This window comes from Poecile atricapillus, chromosome W (assembly GCF_030490865.1).
Source record: "Poecile atricapillus isolate bPoeAtr1 chromosome W, bPoeAtr1.hap1, whole genome shotgun sequence".
NCBI classification, from domain to species: domain Eukaryota; kingdom Metazoa; phylum Chordata; class Aves; order Passeriformes; family Paridae; genus Poecile; species Poecile atricapillus.
This window is the reverse complement of record NC_081288.1, coordinates 25,505,860-25,522,300: the sequence shown is the minus strand read 5'-3', so window position 1 is coordinate 25,522,300 and position 16,441 is coordinate 25,505,860. Positions and strand designations below refer to the sequence as shown.

The window sequence follows — 16,441 nt, the reverse complement described above, 5'->3', positions numbered from 1 at the left end:
CTCTATGAGCTGTGCTTGAGGATGCCTGCTCTCCATGGGGCCGCAGTACCTATGGCTTGCCCAGCAGGAGAGGCTGCCTCATGATACTGCCACGAACTATTAAAAGCAGCAAGATGATTAAAATAAGCTGTCATGGGACATTCACTCCAAACAGAAAGCATGAGCTGGATCCTGTCATTTCCCAGGAAAGTTAATCTGTGTTTACAGGCTGCCATGAAGTTGGGCCGTGCTGGTGGGAGGCTCCCCAGACTAATTTCTCTCCTGGCAAGGTGTGTGGGGGCAGCAGCACTGCTGTGGGCAGCTGGCTCCATTTTCCCCTGTCAAACAAAGCCTTTTCCTGGCCACCAGGGTGGAATAAGCAAACACCTCCTGGCAGGCGCCATGGCAGGAAGAGCTGGGTCTGGAAATGCCCGCGCTCTGCTCCTGACAGCGGCAGAACCTCGGCTGTGCTGCAGAAGGGTGAGAGGTGCTGGGGTGGGAGCCCATGGAGCACCTCTTGGTCACAGTCTCACTTGCTGGGACATCCCACCAAGGTAGAGAGCACTCCCTGTGAATAGCAACGTGATGGTTGGACTTCCACCAGCCAGAAGAGCCCACAGTTCCCTTCTGCACTCAGTTTCCTGCAGCACAGGTCAAAGATGCCCTGAGAATCCTCCAGCTGATCCCAGCAACACTCCCTCCCACCTGCCCAACAGGGACCCTGCCTCTATGCACACTGCTGTTGCTAAAAAAGAGGCCCTTAGGCTTGTGTTGGGGCTGGGGATAAATCAATTGCCACTGCCCAGGTACCTTTGCTGGGGAGGATCACAGATAGCCGGTCCCAGGTCTCCCAGCCCCGTGTCCTCCTCACACTGCTGAAACTGGGGACACATCTGGTGTGTGCAGGGCTCACCTGTCCTGTTGGATTTGCTGGGTGAGAGCGAACCAAGCAGAAGAGATGGGTTGCACAGGCAGCAAAATTTTTCACCTGACATAATTTGTTCCCTTTACCTGCTTAGCTTTTGGATTCTGCCTTTTCTGTTGCAACTGGCACGGCCCTTCTTGCTAATCTGGGCAGTTACTGGCAGGACAGGGATTGCTCCCACGTGGTTTTGATGCTACTGCTTTCTGATTTTCTTGTGCAGTGAAAAATATTTACTGTCTTTCCTCGTCTTTCTTTTTTTCTCTTTTTTCTCCTCTCCTCTCATTTCTGAACAATCCAGAAAATCCTTTGATGCCAGAGTCAGTCACAGCACAACATTTCGCAGAAAATAAGTGCTCGTGGCAATTCCTGCTCTGCAATTTGAACTTCTTTCCTCTTTAAAAAAAAGGTAAAATTTGGGGACATGAGGATCTGGCAGATCTGGTAGGATCCACTGCTAAATTACTGCCTTAGAGGATGACTTGCAAAGTGTGGATGGAGAATACCAGCTGTGACTGATGGACCGGGATGCGTTTAAAAATTAAGTGCCTCAGAGAACTAATGAAGAATGGTTTCAGCTGAAGAAATTTCTCGTGGGTTGAACGCTGGAGGAAAGAGATGAATTATCAACGATACAGCAGGTGAAAAGGGGCTGCTTTATTTATTTCCGAAGCACAGCAAGACTCGATGTGTACTTACCTGTGTTGATTATGAGCCCCGCTGAGCTTGATTATAATTCGCTCTCCGGGGCGAGCGTGCTGCGCTCGGCGGCAGGGAGGAAGTGCAAAAGGAATTTGTCTGTGCCAGGATGAAATGTGATTACTGGCTGCACGCTGCAGCAGAGGCTTGTTTCTGGGGGTTGGGGATCCCACACCTCTCAGGTATCCTATGAGTGCTGAAACACCTGAGGGAAGTTTATTTTTTTGGCCTGTTTCTGACTGGTTTGGTGCCACGACACGTAAGCTGGCACTCGGTAACAGTACAGAGCTGATAGTCTGAGGTGATCTCTTTGAAACAAAGCAACAGCTTGGTAATGGCCTTAAATGAAAGGGAGAGCTTTGCTATAAACTAATTCTAAAGCAGCTGCCCCACAGCCATGGAGGAGCTGGAAACTGCTTTAACAGTGGTTTTAGTTAGAGCTCGAGCAGTTTATGGATGGGAATACCTGGTGTGATTTCTGGGCTCAGTGACACGGGACAGCCATGGGCAGCCTGAGAAGGGATTCTGGGGATGATGCAGGGGGATTTGGGGTACACTGCAGGGACCTCAGTGGGTTGTGGGGAAGAAGAGGGCAGAGCAGAGGCAGGGCAGTGAGCCCTTGGCTTGTAGGCTCACACTCCTGATAGTTCTGGGAGCCTTCAATGAGGTTTTGGCAGGGGAGGGGTGAGTTCATTCCTGCTTATAATCTGAACCTCTGGCTCTCTTTTCTCTTCCTCTCCCTTCCCCTACTAATGTCTCCCAAGGGAAAGTTCCTGCTGCAGTAAAGGGGAGGAAAAGACAAATCACAAAAGCAGAGGGCTGGGGGATGCCGGGTGGGGAGGCAACTCCAAGGGGCCGGCCTGCTGGAGCAGACTCAGGAATGCTGGTGAGGGAGTGGCAGCAGGGACAGTGGAAAATACATATTAAAGGGAGAAAAAGACTTTTAAAATCAGTGTGAGCAGGTCCATGAGATGAAACGGCAGTGACTTCTCTAGAATGACATGGTTATAGCCTCGTACCTCAATTACATTTATTTGGGTGTCCTACCTGTACATTCTCACTGCTGAAGAATGCACTCAGACTGCTACCAGCTTTCCCCTCTGTCGTAAATTGCTGGAATTTATAGCACTTACTCTGAAGACTATGGTGATTTCCCCATTCCATATTTAACCCGTGTCACCCAAACCACCTAAACTGCATCTGAATGCAAGCTGTATGAAGAAAAGTGATATTACTACAAGTCAGAGGCAAGTCTTGGGAGGGAGTGGCCAGCATGAAATGGTAGTTCTGAGTCACACGGCTGTTTTCTGGGTCAGCCAGACCCTACTGCACAGGGCTGGTATCCCCAGCCAGCTCCAGTGTCACTCAGGGATTTCCACCACAGTTTTATCATCAGCTTCGCAGGGCTGTAGATATTCCTTTCTGAATTTTGCATGGGCTGGTAATGTTTCATTTTGATTTGAATCTCTAGCCCTGATCAAATGGCTGTTCAGCAGGCAGGAAAAGGACAAGGGGCTGGAAAACATGACTAAATATGGCTGTGTTTCTGGTTGCTACAGACTGCAGGATTAGCAGCCCCTTTTTGCCAGCAGTCACAGCTGAAGTTCCCAAGGTTTGAGGATCACTGAGGGGAGCTATATCCCAGCCCTCTCCCTGCCTTTTTTATTTTTTAAAATTTTTAAAATTTTTCTTAATTTTTTTTGTTTGTTTCTTACAGAGAAATCTGCAACCTATTGTGTGGGCTAGTAAACTTGGCAGCCTGCAGCTGCCTATAAAATTGCATTAGGCGTTTATATTTCCTGTAGCGGATTATGTGTTGTCTGGATTTCGGATGATTCCGGGCAAGAGGCTTAGCCTTTCTTTTTTTCAGGGGCAGGGGGGATGTGTGCTACAAATTGCATTTGAAATCATTTCATCTTCTTGAAGATAGGAGAGCACTGGCAATCAGCAGGGCACACGGATGTGTTTTGAGACAGACGTAGGCAGCGTCCCTGCCTGCGGCTTGCAGAGCTGCTCCAGCCCCGTGTGCAAGGCACAGGCACCAAAGTCCTCACCTGGCCCACAAGCACATCAATAACCCCATTGATGGCAATGATATTTCTCATGCTTCAAGTTAAGCAAGTGCTTGAATGTCACGCTGAATCACAAGTGAAGGATTTCTTCGCGCTCTCGCGGATTCAGTTCTCCTGACCCAGCTGGCTCTGTGTACCCGCACACATCGGGAGTTTATCTGAAATCTTAGTATTTATGCAGATGGAGCATACATGGGGGATTTTCTTTTCAAACTGGAGGTTGACTTACTTTGAAAAAATCCTCTTGGCTCGTATACAGAGTATTTATTGTGCTTTACCAGTTTTCTGATTTGGATCTGAAGCCAAAGAGGCAGTAACTATTTTTAGAGTGGAGGAATCACATTCACAAAAAAAAAAAAAAAAAAAAAAAAAAAAAAAAAAGTATGTTTTCAAATCTTATTTGAAATCTGTGCTGTATCAGCAGCAAATAGCATTGTGAAGGGGTAAAATCAGATTGCAAGTGCTTATTGGTACAATGTTATCATAAATTTACAGAGCACTTTTCTGCACGAAGGAAAATCGATCATCTTTTACTGCAAATGTACAATCTCAGGGCACGATTTTGGAGTCATGTTTATGTGAGTAAGTTGTGTCTCACAGTCCCTGGGATGCGAATGCTGCACTGCTGGATAGCCAGCAGGTGGAGTCATCTATAACGGATGTGCTGCGGTCTGGAAAGTTATTGAGTAAGTACGGGATGGGACACGTGGAAATTCCAGCTGGAAGCTGAGACCAAGGAAAATATAAGGAATGGAACTGGAAAACTGTGAGCGTGGCAGATACGAAGAGCTAAAACTTTAGCAGCAGCAGAGGAGGGACCTGCAAAATGTTTGGAATAGTGAATAGCTGGAGCAATCCTGGAAACACTTCTGTGGCTTGGATCCCGAGGCGTAATTCATGCTGTTGTAATTTGCACAGATGGCGGATGTCTCAAGGGAAGGCTCGAACAGCTGGGAAACATCAGGGTGTGGGCCAGCTTCAACCACACACCCTCTCTTTATCCCCGAATCAGTCACAGAAGTGAAAGGTGATACCGAGATCACTGCAGAAAATATCTGCAAGCAACTCTCTGCGCTGGGAGATGGCTCCTCTTGCGTGGTGAATCCTGTTAAGGACCAGATTAGTTTGGCATTTTGTGTGTAAAAATGCACTTTCAGAAGCTTTTCAATAAAGCAATTAGGGAGGATGAATCAGCCTCAACTCCAGAGATCAGCCATGTAATAAATTGAGTTGTAGCTAAAGGGCCCTAATAAGCAGGGTGCTTCACTGAAAAGGAGCAGGAGTTACTCCCCCACCTTACCCTGTTCAGTTCCACGATGTGCCCAGCCACCACAGAGAATGTTTTGCTTTGTCCTCTGCTCTATCTGCCTGTTACACCAGGAATGAAAGTTGCCTCCAGCGGGGCATTTGCCCTTCTCAAGCTGTGCGGCCTCCAGCCTATTTGGAAATGCGCGGTTGCAAACAATGATTGGTACTCTCTGTTTGTGTGCCCGTGTAAGCTGAATAGCAATGTCAGGCTGCTACAGACTCGTGTCTGAGAGAGGAGAGGGTGGCACAGGCCTGAGGTGCTTCAGAGACACAGCCAGAGATGTGCAGCCAGGCCACTGCAGGACTGCAGCCACTGCTGGCCCATTGATGGGGGCTCCAGCCTTCAGCAACCTCTGGTTCACTCATCACAGGCAACTGAGGGGAATAAGTGCCAGGTATTTCCCAAGTACTGGATCTCTGGCATCCAGCGGGTAGGGAAGAGCCAATGAGGCTTTTTTTCTGTGTCCCCATGAAGGGAGGTACCCTGTGGTACCTCTGTAGCTCATACTGTTTATCTTGGTCATTATCTCAGTCTTATTTATCCAGCTCTGCAGTCTGAACAGGAAAACAAGAGACCTTTCATCTCCCAGATGTGCTCTCCACACACCTTTCTGCTATTATACATTTTTGGGATATACAGGGATGCCCTTTCAGGTTAGAACTGCTGGAGGACCTACCTTATTCCCCATCCCCCCAGGCACAAGCAGTGCAGGCAGATGGCATTTTTATGCTAATTGCATCGATGCAGGTAACTGCTTCTGTGCTGCAGGTGCCATCCTGCTTTAGCAGCATCGGGACACCTGAAATGCCACACCTGCTGTACAGCCTGGTGCACCACAGAACCACAGACCAAGCAAACAGCAAGGATAAATGTGCTGCAGCGATGTTTGCAGGAAACAGGAAAATGAGTCAGGAAAGTTTTGCTCTGAGCTCTCCGGTGGATTCCCAGCTGCTGACACTGCTGCCTTGCTGGAGTGCCGAGGTGCTTGGAGGTGTTTGCTGAAGCCAGGTGTCCTCATTGCGAGAGGTGGCACTGGGAAAAGAGCGGGTGCTTTGTGGGTGCTGGCCCAGTGACTGACAGCTGCCAGCACCTTTGCGTCACAGCGACATATTGATATTGGCATCCTGCCGCTGCTTGGGCACTGGCACCCTCCTGGCACACCATTCGGGCCAGGTGACAAGGTCCTTGCATTTTGCTGACCTAGGTTATGTATTTTTAGCTGTGTGCTAATTGGTTACAAGAAAAGGCAGCTTCTGCTGGTAAAATTTTGTAGCAAATTGCTGGTCTGAGATAAGGAAGAAGAAACATTTACCCACACTAGTTACTACGGAAAGCTCCATCGTCGCTTCCTGCGAAACCAGGACCAAAGTCCAGGCTGAAACTTTACCTTGGCGGCACTTCATCACCTGTGGGAGTACTGCTGTGAGGAGGAAGAGCATTTGGCTTCAGAGGCTTGTCTGACTGGACAGAAACAGCAGGAATGAGCAGGGCTGGGCAAGGCGCTAGACCCCACCTGACCCACTTAGCAGAGAGACAAAATCCTCCATGAAAGAGAGGAACAAAGCTGCTGGAGGCTAAAAGGGCAAGAGGGAGCTGGTCAGCAGGGTGAGACATGGTGTGTAGATGATGGAAGCAGAAAGAAACTGTTCTCAGTTGTGGTGGTGGAGAGGAGACATTTGCTTTGAAGTGGCTCTGAATGATTTCTATGCCTTTGAGCCAAAGGCTAATAACTGAGTTTGTGCCTCTCTTCATGCCTGTGCCTTAGAACTTTCATGAGTCACTGCCTCTGTTCCGTTCAAGCACCTTCTGGGACCCAGCCCTTTGTTCTTCCATAGATGTTTCACACCCAGCATCCTGATGCCACCTGATCTCCAGCCCAGTGGGAGAACCAGCACATGTTTTTCCAAGGAATCTCTTCAGAAGATATCCTTCTGCAGGGAGGATACCACCACAATTTTATTCTAAAATTATCTTAATCCGTTCAGGAAAGATAAACTCTTCATGCCAGCTTCTGGGAGCTCTCTGCGAGGACAACATATCTTACGATTGCCTCTCTCCAATCTGTCAAAGACAAAGCACTGGTGAGCACTCTGCAAACTAGTCCATGAAATCACAGCACATAAGAGCCTTTGGCAAGAATGCTGTGCAGCAGTGGAAGGGTTAACAGAGGAGTCAGCTGTCTGTTTAGTATGTCTCAGATGTCACATACAAATACCTAAAAGGCAGCTGGGTTGTGTGAAAGGAAATCAACGGATTAAGATTGTGTCTCAACTCAAAAGCTTTTTTGTGACTTCAGGAATGCCTCATATCCCATCTGTTAAATGGAGATAATACCTATCCCACAGTCTTACCATGAAGACAAATTAATTAATCTTATTTTAAGAGGAAATGGAAAGATCTGGATAAATGGTAGTATGTAGTAACAGGGCAGTAATGTCAGAAAGCTCACAATGGCACAGAGCATGGTGGTGGCAGCTGCAGGTCACTTCGGTAGGAGGGCACAGTTCAGCTCTTTTCACCTGCACCATCACTCAGCTCCCTGCCCTGTGGTGGTCCTGGCTCCTCCCTTGGAGCATACCACAGCCAGCTGAAAACGCCTCACCAGGATGCCTATGGCACTGCCAGCTCTGCCAGGAGCTGCTCTGCAGCACAGACCAGGTGCACACAGGATGCAAGGTAGAACTGGCAGCAGCTTTGGCACCTGCATGGCAGGAGGTGGTGGAAATGGGGTTAGGAGAAAGAGAAGAGAAAAATGGAGGCTGGGCACCATAAGGCAACTCCTTTCTTTGATATCCCCAAGGGAAGTGTCAGACAGACACTGAGTTACCACAATGAGAGGAGTGCTCTGTGAACTGTTATTTCCTAACTTGACTGAAGGTTGAAGCCTTCTGCAGCTTCACACAGGCAATACCTTAACTTGGACCCTATCATGTAGAATCCCTGGTCAAAATTAGGGGGGAAAGAGAAATACAGAAACACTGCCTTTCTCTGTATGAGCAGCATCCCAGTCATGAGAATTGCAGCTTCTTTCCAAGCCAAGGGTGGACTGAACACGTTCCTTCAGTGTTGTTTGACAGTCTGGCTCATTTTATCAAACCCAGTCAAGATGAATGAGACATGTGTTTACCCTTGGTGGGTGAGCAGACAAAAGCTGCATATAATTGTCTTCTGGGTGCCTGCCACTCCGTGGGGATTTGTAATCATTTTGAAAAAAAGAGATTTCCCCTGTCACTGGAGGAGACAAGCTGGCACCTCAGCAGAAAACATACCACTTAAAATAGCTTTCAACGTGGCCTTGAAAACTATTTTTGGATGGGGAAAAATGTGGTGTAAGGGAAGACTGGAGTCATGTATGGTAACTGTCACTCAAAACCAAAGGCTCTATAATTTCATGAAGATCAACAGATGTAGCATGTACAGGGGATATGGAACATGAAGATAATCTAACTGGTTCCCAGGCTTTGTTACACATGGTGATATTCAAGAAGTCAATAAAGGTTTCCTCACACCGACCAACTCCATTTTTAGTTTTTTCCTTTTTCTTCAAGTTGTTGGCAGGCGGGAGTGTCATCCCCACCCCATAACAAGCCAACCGCAGATTTGTATTATGATCTGTGGATTAGTTCTCCATCAAGTTGCCATGGCTTCCAGACTACGTTCAGGACAATACAGGCTGCCTACGCCTTCCTCATTCTAGAGCAGACATTGTCCTCAGCGCTACCAGATAGCAGCAGCATAATAAAATCAACTTTATGTTTTGGTTGAGGATCCCAAATTTATTTCTCAAGATCAAAAACGTGGAGACACACGAAGGGGCTGATGAACAGGCTTTGGGCTCTTGCAGACTGGTGTCTCCATCCAGTTGGAAGTCAAATGCAGCAGAAGAAACGAGGTGAGATACAGATATATATGTACATAAATGCAGGAGAAACCCACAGAGGCCATCAGGGACAGGAAACCAGTGCAGCCCCTTCCTCAAGAAATCAGATGTGCTCTGTGGCAGCGCGGCGAGCCCTGGAGTGAGGTGCAGGGAGGAGGCCTGGGAAAGGCCGGAAAGAACACAATGCACTGAGTGATGCGAGGTTGCGCTGAGCAGGGCTCCGGGGCTCCGGAGCCGGGCAGCACACCCCTCGCTGCTGGATGCTCCTGAAGCGGGGGTCAGGCCAGTACCCCTCATCCCAGGTTCGCCTCAGTTCCTTACGGAAGCGCTGCGGAAACCTCACGCCCAAAGGCAGCCCCGCGCCAGCGGGGCCGGGACCAAGCCGGCCCGCGACGGGGGACCCGGCTCTGCCCGAGGGCTGGGCGCCCCGCACTCCTACGGCCAACGCGACCGCCGCGGCCCGGCTGGGGGTCCCGCACCCGCCGTTGTCCCCACAGGGCGGCGGGGCGGGCTCGGCGCAGCCCCGCTGTCCGGCGGTGCCCAGGCGGCCCGGCCGAGCGGCCATTTCCCGGAGCCCCGCGCCGGCCCCGCCCCGCCCCGCGCCGGCCCCGCCCCGCCCCGCCCGTCCCCGCCTCCGCCCCCGCCGCCGCCGAAGGTTTCCGAGCGGGGGTCGCGCTGCTCCGGCGGCGTTTCCGGAGATTGCCGAGGGGCTCCGGCCCCTCCCCAGCCGCCGCCGAGCCCGTGACCGAGGCGCTCCGGTGGGTCGGAGCCCGGCGCGCCCGCTGCTGCTCCGGTCGCGCCGCGGGGCTCGCCGCCCTCCTCCTTCTCCTCCTGCTGCTCCCGCTCCTCCGGCAGCGCCGGGCGCCGCGGTGACAGAGCGGGGCGATCGCGGCGGGGGGCGGCCGGGGCTCCGGCGGCGCGGATGGCGGAGGGCGGCCAGCCCCCGCAGCAGCAGCAGCAGCAGCAGCCACAGCCGCAGCTCCTGGCCGGCGGCGGCGCGGGGTCCGCCCGCGGCGTGAAGCGGGAGCCGGAGCTGGAGCAGCCCATGCCCGGCGGGGACGGCGCGGAGGGCGGCCACAGCAAGCGGCTGCGGACGGAGGCGGAGGCCGACGGCGGCGGCATGCAGGTAGCGGGCAGGGCCGGGCCGGGCCGTCCCCGGCTCTCCCTCCCCGGGACTCAGCCGGGCCGCGTTTGATTTCGGTTTGCGGGGTTGGGCGCGTTGCGCTCGGGCGTGCGGCCCTTTCCCCGCGGGCAGCCGGGCGAGCGGCGCTCCCCCCGGGCTCCCCGGGCCGAGCCGGGCGGCTCCCGGGGGCGCAGGCCAGCACGTGGAGCGGCGGCGCGGGGCCCTGGGGGAGCCGCCGCCGGGTCCGGCGCCCCGGGCACCGCCGGGCAACTCGGGGAGGCCGCGGTGTCCGGGCCGGGCGCGGGGCACCGGCAGCGCTCCGGGGTCGGCGGGGTTTACCCGCGGCGCTTGGGGCTTGTACGGCACCAGGAGAAATCCCAGGTGCTCCCTGGGAAGGGGGAGAAGCGGGGTAGTGGGGCGTCTTCTAGGCTGGTTCAGAATCCCACGTTTCTGTCGTCTGCTGCCAGCGCGGTTTGATCGTCCCCAAAACATCATTTGTTTCAGGTGCATTGGCCTTTTTGTTTGTGGGGTGATGCTGCCAAGGTGTTTCTGCCTCCCTTTGTCTGGGTGTTGTGGAGGGTTGTTTTATTATTGCAGTTGCACTGGCCTTTTTTGCTTCTGTCTCTCGTGATGAGTGTATCAGAGATCTTTGGAAGCAGCGTGATTTATTCATCTGAACTTGTTTCTCTTCTCACCTTTTCTGGGGTTATTTAGCGCTCCTGGCTTTCCAAAGGGAGCATCCTGTTTTCTCTATGGTGTTTCTCATCAAGATGCCGAGTGCCGGCCAACACTCTTTCCTTTTTATTTCCCAGGCTGTCCCCAGTTTTCATGCTCAAGAATTACTTATTTTTTAAACAGCTTGTAGCAGGAAGGTTTTGTTTGTGGTTCTGTCTGATGTTCAGCCTTTCGTGGTGGTCTCTCCACCCCACAGCATCATGTTTTCCTAAGTGTGATGGTGTGGCCTGAGCGCTTGCTGGAGCTTTGTACACAAGTGCTGCTGCTTGTGCTGTCCCAAGGGCAAGCGAAAATCGTGCTGTGCTCTTTAATCCCTTGAAGTAGTGTGTTCTCCCACACGTAGGTGTTAAGGATGACTCAGGCAATGTGTACAATTGCAAGGAGAAAGATGCTCGACATCGAAGGAGTGTTTATATGGTGTGCCTTGCTAGGAGTTATGAATGAGTGCACGAGCATGGTGACTTGAAATTCTTCTAGCTCTTCAGAGTTGAAGTGAGGCAGAGATCCTGTGTAGTTACAGAAGATGCACCAGTTTACCCTGCATAGAGTGGTTTGACTGGTTGTTGTTGATATAAACCTGGGTAAATCAACTGAAAATTGCCCAGGACAGGATTTGGGCCGGTTTAGCAAAATCTGATTTTTTTTTTGTTTTGTTTTTAATTGCAGTTGAGTACAATTTTTCTACAGATAAAAGGCTCCCCCCTATATTTACATTGAAAGGTATCTTGATTTTTGTTCAATGAATAATGCAAGATAGTAAGAGTGCAGCTTTCAGCCATGGGGCTGTAACAGTGTGTGTTTGAAGCAGTGTGTAATACTGGTGGTCATGATGCTAGGGATTGATTGTGGAATTAATTAGCAGAAAGCTGGGGTTTGTTTCTGTACCAAATAGTGGGAAACAGTGGAGAAATTAGGTGAGGTGCAGCTAGTACAGCCCAATTTTTAAGTGTGTCTGCAGTGAGTGTAGCTGTTCTTCAGATTAGGACACACATATTGTACTTATTTGGCATTCTTAGTGTAATTTTAATCTTTCTGTATGTGTATATATGGAAAAGATTTTTCAATCCTTTTATTTTAAAAGATGAAAATAAGCATATATATGTGTGTATGTATATATGTACAAATTCATACCATTATTTGGAACTAGGTGATCTTTAAGGTCCTTTCTAACTGAAACCATTCTATGATTCTATGTCCAGAAGTTTCCCTTGACTTTTTTTTTTTGCTTTAAAGACTGTTGTTTATATATTTGGAGAATCTTCTCATGTTTGCAAGGAAGAAGTACCAAATTTGAAGCCAAACTTCCCAGTAATATCAGAAGTAGGAAAAATGTGTTCTTTAATGTTTGGGAAATTCAGTATCTTTTTGCTTAAAAGACAAAACACAAGATTTCCCTTCATGAGGATGTCAGTTCAGATAGTGCCTTCTTTTGAAGTACCTATTTTAAAATAACCAGCTCCTCTTTAGTAAATCCTCTATGTTTAACTGTATATAATGCTTACAAGAGGAATAAAGAGCCTATTCTTTGATGTTGTTTTTTTTTTCCTCCCTCTCATATGTATTAGAGGCTTTCTGAAAGCTGTAAATAAGACCAGCAACCATTGTACCTTGTTTTTCCTGGAGATCCTGTCAATTTTCTACTTCCTGTTCCAGAGCCACGGGCTGTTGCTGTGTAAACTTGGTGACCTTGTGTCTCTGGACTGATAGCAAGGAATCATGGAATGCCATGCCCACCACCATTTCTTCTTTGAGTAACCTGTACCTACCAATGGCTTAGGATATAAACACAGCGTGTAATGCTGAAATAAATCATTAATTTTATAAATTAATGCTAATAATTAGCAATAAATTGCTAATGTAGCTGTAAAACTAATAATTTTTTGGGGGGTCTATGAGCATGAAATATCAAAACTAGGCTATAGGAGGGTAAGACAGTAGCTAGTTATTAAGATCCTGGGGCTTGAGGGTGCCTAAAAGCTTTGAGTAGCCCTTAAATTTCCTGGGCTTCTTGTTTTCTGCTGTCTCGGGCCAGCATGCTCAGACAGCTTATGCTGTTAGGGTTTCATTATCTAATCCATCTTTGATCAGGCCGGATAAATGGTGTTTGGCCAGTGCTGATCTTGTTAGGAGGGTGGTGTAAAGCTGCTTGAGTTGGGATTGGGACAAATCGGATCATGGCTGCTATCTGCTTCTGGGACATATTTCAGTTAATCATGGCGTGGGAGGAAAAGGTCTACAAGGAACTGCTGGTTTTTAGCTCCCTCTGTTCCATAAATGGCGAAAGTCAAATGCTACCAGCCAGGAATGTCACCTGGAAGTATTTGGATAGGTTTGTAAGCTCTGGAAGTAAAAGGCCCCAAAGGTACTGCTGCTTTTTAACTGTATAAATAGTAGCAAAGGACTATCTTGTGCTCTGTTTGCTGTCTTGGATGGTTGTATCATTTGGATCTGCTTGCTGATCTGAGTAAAAATAATGCCTAACACAGGGGAGAAGGTAAAAAAAGAAAGTTATGTTAGCCTAAGTCACTTGTAAAACTGCACTGAAATGCAGTTGTTGATGCAGCTGTATTTGCTTCTTGTCAGAAAATACTGACTGCTGCACCGATGGAAGAGAAAGTACCCTTGCAACAATCTCTCTCCTCCTCTGTTCCTTGTGTGATGAAAGATGAGAAATGTTGTGGCTAGCTGGGAAGTGTCTCTTTCTCTTTCAAGCTGCAGACAATTGTATAATTCCAGGGTGCTCTTTTTGTCTTCCCTTTCCAAGTGCTAGAGGTGTACTGGACAGTATACACTGCTGAAAAAGTTACTAAAATATCTTTCCCTTGCTTTGTGTGGGGTTGAATGAGTTAATCAACTCCTTGTTTAGTCCCTAAGCTGAATTTTGATTTATCTTTTTTATGGGATCTAGGCTGGTTAGGAAATTAAAATCATACCTGGTGGTAATACATGGGAGGAGTTAGATGCAAGGTGTGAACAGAGCTGGTCCTTGTTCCCCTTTCATGAATGACTTTTGTGCTCAGTATCCCTGAGTATTTGGGAGAATTACTCTTCTTGCAACCATGAGCCTGGCCAGCTGGTCAGGACAGACAGTTAATGCAGCTGTGGTCTGCGCCTTGCCCAGTCCACATAAACCTTTAGTGGCAGCAATGAGTGGTGACTTTGTGTTGTCATTCAGCCATGTCAGCACAGGGTTCATAAAAATGACTAGTGGTGTTGAGATCAGTCCCCTGTGACTAAAAGATGATGTAATAGACGATAAGTCTGCTCCACAAGATAGTCTGTGGTTTCTCATCCTACCATAAGCCAGAAGGTGCTCTGTGACACCCTCTAGCAGCCTGACTTCCTTCCAGCACCTTGAACTGCAGGGTGCTGCAGAAAAGGGAGAGTGGGGGCATGACTGGTGCTTCATGACAACCAATGTCCTTGTTCAAGCTGTGGCCTGTTTGTGGTGCTCCAGGGGGGATGGCAAGAAATCAGTCTGCTGATAATTTCTACATACGTTTGGGTTTACAAATAAGAGGGCTGAATGTGATTGTAATCGAGAAGGGGCCAGTGAATAACAGCTTTTGTGCTGTGAAGGACCCTTTAGAAGTCTGTATTTTTAAATCTTACAGAAGAGAACATCTAGTTCCAGTAAATTGTGGAAAAGCTGTATAATCAGGTTAGCTTTTTCCTCCCTCTTATTTTTCATGGCATGGCTGTCTTTGTAAAGAGATGTAGAGCAATGCAGGGGATACAAGATAATATAGTAAAAGAAATGAAGTTTCAGTCTTTTGACCCCTACCTTGGATCCAGGATGAGGTTTCCTGGGATGCTGTTTCAACAGAATATTTCTGATGTGATGAGACGTAATGAATCACCTCTAAGTTTGTTGTTGTTTCTCTGTTTGCATTTGCCCTTTGTTTTTGTAAATATTTGAATGTTATGAGTTAGACTTGACACAGTCTGGGAACACTTAGAAAATCTCCAGTTCAAAGAAAACCCTTGGCAAACAGACTGAAAGTTGGGATTTTAGAGTTGTTAAGAGTGCTTTAATGTTGGCTCTTTTCTTGCCATATTCAGGAAAATGAAAAGCCCAAGTGAAGTATTCTGCATGCTTTAATACTCCTCCCGGCTCTCTCAGTATTTCTCTGTAGATTCCAGAGGTTTGTGTTCAAAGGTGATGGCCACGTTTGTGAGGTTGGAAGCTAAACAGAGCTCTGGCTCTACTGGAGATGGTTTCCTTCTGCATATGGGTACCAGCTGTACACATAAGCTTTTTATTTTTCCTTTCAGAATTCCCATTTAGAAACACGAGCGCTCTGTTATTTTGCAGGAGGCCTGGTCTCCCCCTTGGTGTTGGAAAAGTTGCCCACCTGGCTGAGTTTGGAGCAGCTCCTGGGCACGTCCTGTGCTATACCCTCTGTCGGCTGTTCCTCCCAGTGATGCAGCAAGCAGGGCCCCTGCCTTATCCTGCTGCACTGGGGGTTTGCACTTCTGTGTTCAAGGTTGTCTCAAAGATGTGCTGGTCGCAGAAGGTTTAGCAGCTGTGTTCCTGTGCTGGCTTTGTGCTTTACCCTGACCACCCTTTCAGCCACTGCTGTGGTGAGGCCAGTGGCAGCAGGAATACCAGAACACATGAGATACAAAGGAGGCAGCAGTAAAATAAAATAAAATAAATCAACTACTTCGTTTGCACTAGGGGTTGGGAAGCCAGGCTCAAGTTGAGATGGATCTGGACAGGATTCTGTGTGTGGTCTCTGGCCCCCTGGAAACTGCTGCTGAAGGACATACCCCTGTTAGCTTGGAAAAATAAAGCCTGTCGTTAGCAGTGTTTGGTTGGCTGCACAGAAACCTCTGCCCCTGTGGAAAATGTTAAGAATCACGTTAGTTGAAAATGTTTTAAAACCTGCCACTCCGTGCTGCTGACTTGTCTTGTGGCACTCAGCAAACCTTAGTTTTAGTATGAAGTGACAGAGAAGGGCAGATGTTTTGGTTGTCTGGAAATTTCTTACTTAATTTGTCCATCTCTGATATTACTTTACCTTCTGTGTGTGTGTTTGCTGTTGAAGTGCGGTGGCTGAGGGATCAGAGGAACATCCAGAAGAGAAGTGAGAGAAGCAATTAGAGGTAACGAGTTCCAGTTCATTGAAGCATTCTGTTGATCTACATTTTACAGTGGTATTGAGTGGACACCCGAGTGTAGCTGTCATGAGATAATCCCGATGTTTAGGGATTAGAGCTGCTTGACTGCATTTTGGGCCTTAACTCCCTTTGCTCTCCAGTAAATTTAATTTTGCCAGCAATCTTTTGTATATTCAGTTTGAAAGATCTGTATACGTTTTCTCTAGCATGCTTTGTCCTCTCTCTGCTTCACTTTCTTGCATCCATCTCATTTTTTCCAAGCTGAATTAGAGATATTTGTAGGAACCAAGTCCATTGATGGCATGGACTGGTTGAAACAGTCCTCACCAGTCCTGGACCTTGTGGTGTTCCCTGTTGGGGCTCTGCTGAGCTGTGCCTGGTTACCTCTCCTGCAGGAAAGCTTTGCTGAGAAAGACCGTGTAGTTTTCTAGATTTCTAACCTGGGTTCTGGAAGATTTCCAGGGTGTTTGTGAAGTGTTCCAGTCTCTCTCTCATTTGGCTTGTCACACATACATACAACATCTATCTAAATCACCCCTATCAGTTCTCTTGCTGGACCAAAGGAAATGGGATGCCAACTCCTTAGCAGTGATATGAG

At 48.5% G+C, this 16,441-nt stretch overlaps 1 protein-coding gene across 20 annotated transcripts in view; it reads left to right on the top strand.

The window, feature by feature from the left end:
• Window positions 1-9,498: 9,498 nt before the first annotated feature.
• Window positions 9,499-16,441, top strand: part of LOC131592447 (RNA binding protein fox-1 homolog 2) — a 171,281-nt gene continuing 164,338 nt past the window's right edge. For all 20 annotated transcript variants that reach the window (XR_009280612.1, XR_009280613.1, XR_009280614.1 and 17 more), the window contains exon 1: window positions 9,499-9,987. Coding sequence is in view for 8 of the 20 variants with exons in the window: in XM_058863965.1 (XP_058719948.1) it covers window positions 9,784-9,987 (204 nt within the window). In the remaining 12 variants the exon portion in view is untranslated. The remainder of the gene's footprint in view (window positions 9,988-16,441) is intronic.